The 12136-nt window shown below is 40.6% G+C and overlaps 1 protein-coding gene across 7 annotated transcripts in view; it reads left to right on the top strand.

The window, feature by feature from the left end:
* SULF1 (sulfatase 1) overlaps positions 1 to 11347 on the top strand; it is a 101838-nt gene extending 90491 nt beyond the window's left edge. For 4 of the 7 annotated variants that reach the window (XM_053395927.1, XM_053395924.1, XM_053395925.1 and 1 more), the window contains 6 exons: positions 195 to 289; positions 824 to 892; positions 1377 to 1549; positions 4464 to 4606; positions 5019 to 5142; positions 10054 to 11347. In XM_053395927.1, the coding sequence (XP_053251902.1) occupies positions 195 to 289; positions 824 to 892; positions 1377 to 1549; positions 4464 to 4606; positions 5019 to 5142; positions 10054 to 10847 (1398 nt within the window). In that variant the 3' untranslated portion in view covers positions 10848 to 11347. Of the gene's footprint in view, positions 1 to 194; positions 290 to 823; positions 893 to 1376; positions 1550 to 4463; positions 4607 to 5018; positions 5143 to 7393; positions 7428 to 10053 lie in introns of all 7 variants that reach the window. The other 3 variants (XM_053395931.1, XM_053395930.1, XM_053395929.1) reach the window with 3 other exon arrangements.
* Positions 11348 to 12136: the final 789 nt, after the last annotated feature.

Below are 12136 nucleotides of genomic sequence, written 5' to 3'. Positions count from 1 at the left end.
ATTTCTTGATGTCAGTTCACCAAGTGGTATAAAGCAGCTATCATTGTAGATGCAATGTGTGAGATTTATCAAATGATGAATAGTAAAATAGTAATATGACCATTGGCAATACTCAGTGTCTGTTAGTAGCAACGTTTTGCTGCACTGATAAGTATTGAATGAAATTCTTATTAAACCTGCAACTAACTTTGCAGATTGAGGCTCTCCAAGATAAAATTAAGAATTTAAGAGAAGTGAGAGGACATCTAAAAAGACGAAAACCTGAGGACTGTGACTGTAGCAAAAAAAGGTAAGGGCATTTCTTTTTCTCATCTGCATAATTCCAGGTGGAAAATCAATGTATCTGGGGGAACAGATAATAACTCCCAAGGTTTGGTTTTCTGGTTAAAATGGGATAAAGCATAAAGATAGCAGTCATACATTTTGGCCAAACTTCAGGCATGTTTTCATCTGGTTCAGCTTGAAATGCTTCTTCTATGGAGTGCCACACAGAACAGTAATTTGCATTTCTGAAATAAATTTTAAATAAGTGATCCTACTGGAGTTTTTGAAGCAACATTTTGGACTTTATAATATCTGAGTATTTCATTTGGTTAAGGTTAAAATTGATTGTTTCATAGCCTTTGGGTAAAGAATACACTGAAATCTTTTATATTATATATAAAGATATAAAGAGTTTGAACATTTTTACCAACAGTTATATTTATGTAAAAGCTGGTGGGGTAATCTCTGTACAAATATGAAATGAAACTAATAGCCACACTTCCATTTTTAAGTGCTGGTTTTCCGTGAAGCCTCATTTTGTCATAACATTTCATTACAGCTATTACAATAAAGAAAAGGGGGTTAAAGGTCAAGAAAAGCTTAAGACAAGTCACCTTCATCCATTCAAGTAAGCCCCTCTTTCTTTCTTTCTTTCTTTCTTTCTTTCTTTCTAAGAAGCTATGTATTATTGTTTGTTAATATTATTTATATTTGTGTACATCATTGGCTGTTTGGCTATAAGATTGCCTGTGCAAAGTCATTTTTAGCCATATGGTACAGATATGTAATTTCTTGACCATATAAACTCCCGCTTTGCACAGCCCTGATACAGATAACTCTGGTGTGTGCTATCTGCATGTAAATTAGTGCATGTAGCAAGAACATTTAAGCATTGCTCTCTGCCATATGAGTCACAGCTCAGGGAAGAGGATTTTGGCAGCAAGCACAGGTGGGAGGTGACCTTTAAAATCAGTCCTGAAACAATCCACTTCTCCCCTCCAGCTGCTAAGCATGTTGATTTGCTTATATGAGAACTCCAGTCTATTGTAGGTGCTTGATGAAAACTGTTAGGATTAAGCCTTGGTTTATGAAATATTCTTGAATCTGACTAGGGAAGCTGCCCAAGAGGTAGATGGTAAACTTCAGCTCTTCAAAGAGAACCGGAGGAGAAGGAAAGAAAGGAAAGGGAAAAAGCGCCAGAAAAAAGGAGACGAATGCAGCCTTCCTGGACTCACTTGTTTTACACATGATAACAACCATTGGCAGACTGCACCATTCTGGAACTGTGAGAACCACTTTCGCTTCTGGGGTTCAGGGGTCGGTGTGAGCTCTTGCAGTGTTGGGAGATTTATATATACTCTTGTGGTTTTTTTGAATTATTTATTTTAAATACAACTGGAATTGAATTTAAATTGTATTTAAAACTGGATTTTAATGAGTTTAATATTTTTAAAGGTTTTCCCCCCCTTAAATTAATGCCAAAAATGAAATAGAAACTGGAATACAGGCACATTCAAATTTCTGATGAGGTTATGGGACCACAGAGCATGCACAATAGTTGTTGTTATTATAGGATTCTGGTATCCTGGAGATACCACTTTCTGTCTCATCTGAATTATTCATTGAGCCCACCTGGGCGATAGCTTACTCCTCTTTTAAGTTGTTTACCTTACCTGTTTGCGTTCCATTATTTGACCTGTTCACACATTATGAACCTGCCCAGTAGAATGATTCCTGAATGGTTCTAGGTGTAGCCAGACCAGTTCTCTGCTAACTTACTCAGAAGTCCCACTGAGGACAGTGGTGCTTGTTCCCAAATAATTGTGCATGGAATTGCAGCCGTAGTCTTCAAGTACATGGTCTTCCCACACATGTATAGATAAAGAGAGAGCAATATTAAAAAGGAGAAGCAACACCAGGTTGGGGGTGTGGAGGAAGAAGAGAAGAGACAAGTCTCCAACTGGTGAAGAATGGAAACCATATTCTTAAACTGAAAGCATAAAATGAAGTGTGCTTTGATCTAAAATCTTCCACAGGGGCAATAGATTATGGTGGCAATTTCCTCTAAAGAAAGCATTGCCTTTGATGTTGTAAATATTCAAGAGTAAGATTTTGGGCTGTATCCAGTGAAAAACATCCTGTTAACACAAGACTTCCACCTGCTCTGCAGTGGGACTTCCTCTCTCCACACATCACCATGTCCTGCCCCACCTCTCTTCTGGGGGAAAGGAAGTCCCATTGCAAAGGCGTAGGTCCTTGCACTAAGAGGTTGACTTCACTGGATACAATTTAATGTTTGTGTCGGTGTCAGTGTTGCCTTCCCACCATCAACCGTAAACACGTGTATAACTGGGTTGTTCACTGTGTTACATACAGCCAACATTTCTTATTGTTAAAATAAGTTTTTTATTGGAGTGCCAGGATCACTTAAGCGATTATTTATTCCAGAATCCTGAATATTTATGAAAGAGCATATAATTCATGAAAATAAGTTTTTTAATTACTGTAAATGTGGGATATTTTCTAACCGCCATTTTTTATTCAGGGTTAAAAGATGTGATCCAATGAAGCACTTTTTAGTCCCTTTGATTTTAATGGGAGATATTTAAGCATAGTGTTTCTCCCATTCTCCTTGAAACCAGTGGCCCTTAAAAAATGCTTAATGTGGATGGGGTCACCTGTAAACTGCAGAGACATTCTGTCGTCTTCTTTTTTCTTGCGCAAAAAGCATTTTTTCAAACCTTGAACTTCAGAACTTACATTTATCGTTGTGTAATGCAGTTGTTGTTTTCAAAGAAAATTGTGAAAATGAATTTAAAATTAATGGTCCTGAACCAGAGATATTGTGTGTGGCAGCAGCAGTGCAAAGATGCTCCCTATGAAGCAGATGGTTGGTGCTGCAAAGTTTAAAAGTTAGGTGGGAGATGCTTGGAATCTGTGCCTCCCACAGAGATGAGCAGTGCTGTCGGAATTACCATTGCCTACCCAGGGCACATGAGGTGCTGAAATACAGCACTATATGTGTGCACTTCCAGGTGCTGGATGCAGTCATGTTTCCTAAAGCGTGTCCTCCCTAAAAGAGGGCCCGTGTTGCAGTGAAACCTGGAGACTGACCTCCTAGTTGTGGGTGGGTATATTGGACAGCCACAACACCCGATTGGTAGGTCCCTCGTTGCTGGGTTTAATCTGGCCAATGGGGAGCAGTCTAAACGGATTGAGGGACCTATATATACCTAAGCACCTGACCCTCTTTCAGCTCGTGCATCTGAACACCTGCCCACCTCTCCCTATTTAGGGCATTTTGCGATTGAGCTTGCTATGCCGTCGTGTGTTGTCTGTCGTTGGGACAGGGGCACAACAGAAATTTCCCCCACTTGGCTGATTGGCTGTTGCCATTTGGGTTTCGCCTGCTGCGTAGCAAATTGTCACAACTTGTAAGGTTGCGGATAGGGATGCGAGAACAGTCTCGCCATCCCTATGTGAAGGGTATTCCGTTAAAGGAATCCAGGGACTCAGCTTGGTTTGGTCAACCCCTGAGAGGGGGTTGTGCCCGTGCCTGAGTCCAGGGGAGCATCTGGGGAGTGAACATAGTCTGTTCCTGGGCTTTCCACCTACCTCTGGTGTTCACCCTTGGCTGACCTATGATAGAGCTCTGGGTCAGCGCTACCTGCAAGGGTGCAGGGAGCTAGTCGAACCAGAGCCTATGCAACCACTCACTTTCTGTAATCAATAAAGTTGTGGCCTAAATTCTGCCAAAAACCAAAACTAAAATTTGAGTCAAATGTGTCTTTATTTAGGGGGAGGTCTCTGGGTCTGAACACGCAAACCATTTTCCTTTAACGCATGAAAGACTGCATCCAGAGAGATGGTATGCACCTTGCACTATGCATAATTTTGTTGTTGGCATCCATCTGTCTCGGGAGACAATGGAGGAGTGCACCTTTGGGGCTGAAGTCAAGCTGCTGGAAGGTTGCAGCACCTGCTGTGGCTATAGAGACCAATATGGGAGAGATGTGTTTTGTTGCAGCTGGGGCAGATGAAGGCGTCTGGTTGGGTTGCTTCAGGTGTACCATGGCGTTTTCTTCTCTCTCTGCTCCTCCCAGCAGTCATTCCTCCTCTGGTCACTGCTAATTGCCTTTCCTGGATTGAATATCTGCTTCCTTAATACTGATTAAGTTTTTTCCCCCTTTCCCCAACAGTGGGATCGTTTTGTGCTTGTACAAGCTCAAACAATAACACTTACTGGTGCTTACGAACACTAAATGAAACACATAACTTCCTCTTCTGTGAGTTTGCTACAGGATTCCTGGAGTATTTTGACATGAACACAGACCCCTACCAGGTAAATGTGTGTTTAACGTCTGCCCCTCCCATTACGCTTCATTTAAGCTCCATCTTTGTTGTCTTTTTGACACCTCTTTAAAGGCCTTCAATTCTCAACAAGCCTTTTAAGTGGAGTTCCTTATCCCAGTTTCCATCTATAGTGGATTAAAATTTGTTTTTATTGTTAATTACTTTGGGATGTTTCATGGGAAAATGAAACTCTCCCAGCCCTACCTAAAGATGCTGGGGTTTGAATCTGGGACCTGCTGCGCGTGCAAAGCTGCATGCTTTTACCACTGAGCTATGGTGGTTCCCAAAAGCTTGGCTTACATGTAAGCGTATAGACTTCAGTCATTTGAGTATTGCACCCTTTGCAGTTGCAGACACTCATAACATTTCTTTCCCCCCTTTCCCCTCCCACCTGTGTCTAGCTGACAAATACAGTACACACTGTAGAAAGAGGCACCTTGAACCAGCTACACATACAGCTAATGGAGCTACGAAGTTGTCAAGGTTATAAGCAGTGCAATCCAAGACCCAAGGGGCTTGACACAGGTAATAACAAATGATGCTTAACTCTGGGTTGTTAATGTTGTTTCCGTCCCTGAACCCTCAATGACTACAAGGAATGGTTAAAGTGGTCTGTGAAACACCTAGAAAAATAATGATTTTAAGCATAATCAGAATGGGGTATTTACAATATGTTTAGCCATTTAGACGTGATTTGCAGCTGAAGAATATATGACACCTCGCTGTACACAGATATTACAGGAAAACTGCATAATAATTACAAAAGCAGGCAGAGTTAATTGCATTATTTACTATGCTGCATGTATATATGATTTCTTCTTTTTGTTAGCCTGACATCTCCCCTGCTCCCTCAATGCAAGGAGTCAGCTTGGGAAATGTGAAGCAATAATGAAGAAGGCATTGCCTTTGAACATTGCAAACTTACTCCCGCTTCTCTGAATAACTCCACTTGTCCTCCAAAACACATCTGGAAAGGTTTATTCTATGCAGCCTTGTGCTCAGATTCTTCTTTTCACTGTACCAATGAACTGCTCTGTTAGGACATGAAGTTTTGAGTCCTTAAAGGGTGTGTGTGTGCTCATTTTATGCATCTTCTCCATTGTCACTCAAAATATTAGTAGAAACCAATCTTACAGCCCTCTCTTCACCAGGTATTCCCTTGGGCCTGGGAGAAGGCCTGAGGTCACCATCTGCTTTTATATGTATCTGTCCAATACGTATATTGGGTTGCCAATAGAACAAATGAGAATTTGTCCTGGGATTGAGCCCACCAAGGGGCATCAAACCCCACTGAGAAAGTACATAGCCGTGTCCCCTGTGTTTAGCTCTCCATTTTCCCTGGAAAAATAAGGAATTATGTTACTCTTTTGTAATCTGAAGCCTGTAACGTGATTAGGGGTTGTGGGCCGTGTTCCAGGGAAATCTTTCTCTAAAATTTTGCAAAAACAATAATAATTCCTGTTACCAATATGCGGTTCCTCAGGGTTCAGTTTAATCCTTTATGCTGTTTAACATCTACATGAAACAGCTGAGTGCAGTTATCTGGAGTTTTGGAGTATGTTGTCAGCAATATCCCAATGACACACAGCTCTACTTCTCCTTTACATCTGCAGGTAAGGCCAGTGGATGTGCTGGACTGTTGTCTTGCCTTAGTAGTGGAATGGATGAGAGCCAACTGAAGCTCAGTCCAGTTACTAAAGCACTGTTAAGTGGGCAGTTTTCTAGACTGGGTGGATGAGAGGTTGCCTGCTCTTAATGGGGTTACACTCCCTCTGAATGAGCAGGTATGTAGCTTGGGGGTACTCCTGGATCCTTTGCTGTCACTTTGAGGCTCAGGTGGCCTCAGTGGCACAGAATGCCTTCCGTCAGCTCAGCTGTGCCCCTGTCTGGACAGGGATCGCTTATGTCGTCTATGCACTGGTAACTTCTAGGTTAGGTTATTGCAACACATTATACGCAGGGCTGCCTCTGAAGACAGCTCAGACACTTCAGATGGTACAGAATTCAGCAGCTAGGTTGCTCACCCGGGCAAGACAGTTTGAACACATTGCACCAATCCTGACCTGACTGCAGTGGCTGCCAATTACTTTCCAAGCCCAATTCAAAATGTTGGTTTTGAACTATAAATCATTAAATGGCTCAGGATCGCAATACCTCAAGGACTGCCTCTCTCCATATGAACCCACCCAGACTCTGCAGTTATCACCTGAGACACTTCTTTGTGTACCTCCTCCACAAGAGGTCTGGAGGATGGCAACGGGAGAATGGGTTTTTTCTTTGGTGGCTTCCCATTTGTGGAATCCTCTCCCCAGGGAGACACGTTTCTCTATAACCAGGCCTTTGGCTGATTAACATTCTATGGCCTTTTAAAGGTGTTTGTGGGAGTGGGTTATAGCTTTGTTATTGCTTTATTATGCATTTTGTGTTCTCGTTTTGTATTTTTGTTGTTGTGAACCGCCCTTTTATCTTCAGAAGAATGGCGATATAAAAATTTAATTAATAAAATAATAATAATAATAATAATAATAATAATAATAATAATAATAATAATATGATGTAACATTTCCCTTTTCTTACAATTTTATCACTTTTTCTATTTTTGATTTATTTAGTACACTCCCTACCAGGTATCTTTGTTGGACTGTCGCTTTACCTAATTATAACACGATAAATTTCTTTTTAGGAGGTAGATGCTGTGCATGGAAAGCTACATTATGAATGATTTTTACCAAATCTAAACACTAACAAAAGTTACTCTTGTATTTTCCTATATCAGGAAATAAAGATGGAGGAAGCTATGATCCACACAGGTATCCACACTTTATTATTCTCCTCAGCAGCTTCTTTCCAAATAATTGCATGACCTGGTCCATTTCGACTAATGCCTGTATCCCGCACATTGCGTAGCTTTTGCTGCATGCAAGCGCTAATGATGTTCTGCACCTGGCCACTGGTTTTTACATCTTCCACTGTACATTTAACTTTGCTCACACTGAGACTTCATGCAGCTCATTTTACATTAGTCCTGCTTTAGGAAATTCACTCATCATCCTTGTACGGGGGGCTGGGGGTGAGTGGAAGGCACGGCATACTTCTCTGAAAGTACTGTATGTTGTTTCATGCGACAGTAGCATTGCTCGTGTTCATGGATGCACATGGGGGGAATGAGACTGCACCCACTGGTCCCACAACATCTACATATTTAGCAAACCTATGGAAGGCATTTCATGCATGCGCAGACATATCTGCAGAAGGCGTCTTCATGCAATTAGGAACCTTGGGACAAGGAGTCTCACCTATACATAAGTGTCAGGCCCAGAGTCGGCACGGTCAGGCAAAAGCTGGGGCCGCCAGGAATGGCAGCAGTTGCTGGCATCACTTTACACCATTAAGCAAATTGCATACAGTCACTCACCACTTCTGTCCCAAGAATACGGCGCTTGAGTATAAATATATATATAAAAGTAAAAAGGAACCCCTCACTGCTGCCTGGCACACTTACTTGGGGACACCCCCAGGGTGGTCTGGAGGTCAGTGACCACCAGAATATTTCACCTGTCATCAGCCTTGTGCATGAATGCTGAACACATGGACACCAAGGGCACAACCAGTGGGTGCAATCTTGCTCCCTCTCAAGCCATTCGGTTTATACAAAGGGGAATTCATTCAAATCTTTTGTCACTTTTTAAAAATCTATGCCATTCAAATCTTGATTGTTTATAATGACTAAACTGGAAGCAGAAGAGAAAAAGCAAAGTGGGATTCAAAAGCGATGTTTATTGATCCAACAAGTTTTGGATATCATAGGGTAAGAAAAGAAGAAACAGCACATCTAAATGTTGGATATTTGTCTCTCTAAATTTCCATGAAGATGGTCCAAATACATTGGGTCAATATTTTATCTCTTTTGATTATGCCAGTTACTTTTTGCTTCTACTTGCCATTCTTTCTTGAGGTTCCCTTTTCTGATGCATTTTTCAATGATGGAAGCATTTTTGTTGTTGTTATTTTGGTCTTTTCAGAATGTTTCATTATAAATACACTTATCTTCTTGCTATCGTCAGCAGCAACGAAGCTGATACGGCAATTAAAAATACTTCAGCTCTGCATGTCATATCCCATACAATTGAATAAATGTTGACTTTTAACTCCCCTAATGAATTGGTATTTTGTAAAGTTATAAGTATGTAGGTACTGGCTTTCAAGATTTGGACCTTGATCAGGATGTTCAGACACTTAGGGCATTTTCACAAGTGATACGAAAAATGTGTTTTTGCATTTCCTGAATCTGTAACCCAAGTGAAAAGTTGCATTGTCCCGTATGTAGTCTGAAAGCACCTCATACCGTAGCATTGTTGAAGCCATGGAGATTTGGACATAATCAGAGCCTGGCTAGAAGACCTGTTGGGTAATATGTACTTGAGTGAATCTTCAGAGATGAGGAACCCTGAGAATACTCAAGACTGTTAGAAAAATTTCAGGAAGACATTGGGCCTTACTACATTTGTTTTGAATCAGTAAACTTGAATAATTGTTTATTTACCTGGGGTAGAGTAAAAGATGGCAACAGAAGAGACCTTTGGTACATGGATACCTTACTCTTGTTCTTCAGTAGCCTCTCATTGGCTGCATAGCCCTCATAATTCTGTAGTTGACTTTGCCATTATTGTATAGGACAAACATTTGTTTCCCTTTTGTTATGTGTATGTTGATTCCCTGGGTATCCTCAATGAAGTGTTCTCAGTAATATTTCTACTGTCTAAATCCACAGGCTTACTTGTGATATACTAGAAGCACCAGTGTTTTCTTATATTGCATTATAGCACCCCCCTTTTCTGATACCACATCATTGCCATCTTTTTAAAGATGAAAATGTACAGTAACTTGGCTATGCACAACAGTTTAGAAACAGTAGTAGGTCATGAAGCATCTTATTGGAACCACAATGTCGTCATAAGTATTTTACTTCATTACTTTATTATTATTGATAGAGTTGGAAAACAAGTAAGGTTCATTGATCCCATATGCACACATTGGATGGTATTCAATGCTGGTCCTACTCAGAGTAGACCCAGTGAAGATAGTAAACACAACTAACTTAAATTCATTAATTTCAGTGGGTCTGCTGTCCATAGAACTTAGTTGAATACCACTCCTGCTTTGATTGTGGGCTGCTTCTGACTCCTTTTCTCGATTATTGCTACTTGGATCAAAGTGCCTTTTCCCCATCTATAAGTAAAATATGGGGTGTTTCACTGTGGGTGTCCCCACACTTTCTTTAAAAGAAAAAACGTGTGATCTTTATCTTTTTCCATAACCAATCGACATGCTGCAGTTATGAAAAAAAGGAGCTACTGAACTGAGTCAGGACAGTGGTAGCAAACACAATCAATACTGAACTTTAGTCTAATTACAGTTTCATTTCTTCTCTTTTAGCAGAGGACAGTTATGGCATGGATGGGAAGGCTAAGTTGCCAATCTTCATGGAAAATGTCAACTGGCAAGGACTGGAAGATTTGTACAGTGTGAATGAAAGTTTATATGAAGCCAGAAATGACTACAGACTTAGTCCTAACGACTGGACAAATTACTTGAAGGATGTAGATAGAATCTTTGCACTGCTGAACAGTTTCTCTGAGCAAAATGGAAGAGCAAAGACTCCGGCTACTTATGCCAGTGGGTACTTGGATGAATCATCCACACCATTTGCCTTGCTAGATATGAGCTCTGCTGAATCAGACGAAGGTTCAAGTTGGTTGACAGCCCAAGAGGCCCAGCCTATTATGCCTACAGATTTGGGGACACTGGCTTTGAGCTCTATTATGTTAAGCCAGGAGAGCAAACCTGAATTAAGCAATGATATTCCTGCAAACGTGAGTGCAAACCTACCACAGTGGAATAGTCACCAAGCCGACGCGTGGCTGGAGACCAAAGAACCAGTTCGTATTGAAACAGATTTCAGTGGGAATGACTTGACAGAGCTTGAGTCTAGCCATAGCTTCACCTTACAACCCAGTAACATTCTTCAGAAAGACTCAGCCCAAGACAGTGACTCTGCAGAAGATATTTTTGAAGAGCAAATCTATCTTCCCATGAATGCAGGGGCAATCCACCAGTTCATCATGGAGCATAAAACTGAGAGGGCGTTGAAAAAAAGGGAACATTTTCCAAATGCTTCACAGCATCTAAGTGTAGAAGGCAGTGCCTCATCTCCACTCTCCTCAGATTAGATTGTGGTAAACCACACATTCTTTCTTCTTTATTAATTAGTTGGCAAATAGTAGTAGTTATGACAACTGACATTCCAAATTTTGCTACTGTTAACTTTTTTTAGCAAAATGAGACCTTGATATGTGCTCTGCATACACATACACAAACTCTTAAAGTGTAACTGAAGGAGCCAGAGTTCCAGTGTTTAAAAAGAAAGTCACATTGCAGTGATACCCTGATTTTCTGCAGTATAAAGGCATCTGCAAATTAGTCTTTTGAGTCATTTGTCTTCTTGTTACGCAAATGGCTCACCACAAATGAATGTTTCTGCCCACTTAAGCTCCCTGAATCATGGTTTTTTTTTTTAATTAACCACTGAAATTTCATACTGATAAGAGTAAAATTATATTGCACTTTTATAATCTGTGTGCCATAGCCTTTATTAATCTGGTACATGTTCTTAGTTTTGCTAAATAGTGTGTAATTGCAACAAAATAAAGTAGGTTGGTAGCATAAGCAATATGCAGCATGGATTATGAAAACCAATTATCTGAACATTGAGCAGAAAGCAATGTTTGGTTTTAAGCCTCTATGCTCAAATTGATTTTATGGTAATTTTTCCTCAGAAAGAAGCAGCTAACAAAAGATGTAATAGAGAAGGTGTTATATTTTCAGATTTCAATGTATAAGGAAACTAATAAGTAATTAAGGTTTTCAAATTTTCGATGTCTTTTGCTTGAAAGGAAGCTTAATTTTCATTAGGCAAAGACAAGCCTTGATGTGCTCGGAAACTACTCAGATAAGTTTTAGAGTTTAGAACGGGGGAGGCTAATCTGTGGTCTGCCATATGTTACTGGACTCCAACTCTCGTCAGTCCCAGCCAACATGGCCAAGGGTCAGAGATGTTGTGTGGTGAAGTCTAAATCTGGAGGGCCATGGGTCAGCTACCTCTGTTTGTAACTGAACTCTCATCCAAAGAAGGGGACTGGTTTATGCAAAAATGTGCCTATACAAATATGCCACTGGCAGTGTTTCATACCAGCATGTTCAGTAAGCATTTTTTAGGAAGGGTATAGTGGAGAGTCACTCAGATTTTTACTCATCCCAATGGGAGACTACACAACTGTGAGGCCTTCTCTCTATGTAGTCATATGAATGCTGGATTATAGCCATACATCTTAATGCAGAGGCTTCTCAAACACAGGAAATCTCCAAGGGCTTCTCCAGTGACTTCAAAAAGACGGAAAAGCACCATCTCCCATACGACCCACATTACTTAATGGATTGGACTGCTTTAGAACAAAACAGT

This window comes from Podarcis raffonei, chromosome 7 (genome assembly GCF_027172205.1).
Source record: "Podarcis raffonei isolate rPodRaf1 chromosome 7, rPodRaf1.pri, whole genome shotgun sequence".
Lineage (NCBI taxonomy): Eukaryota > Metazoa > Chordata > Lepidosauria > Squamata > Lacertidae > Podarcis > Podarcis raffonei.
This window is presented reverse-complemented; position numbering and strand designations above follow the sequence as displayed.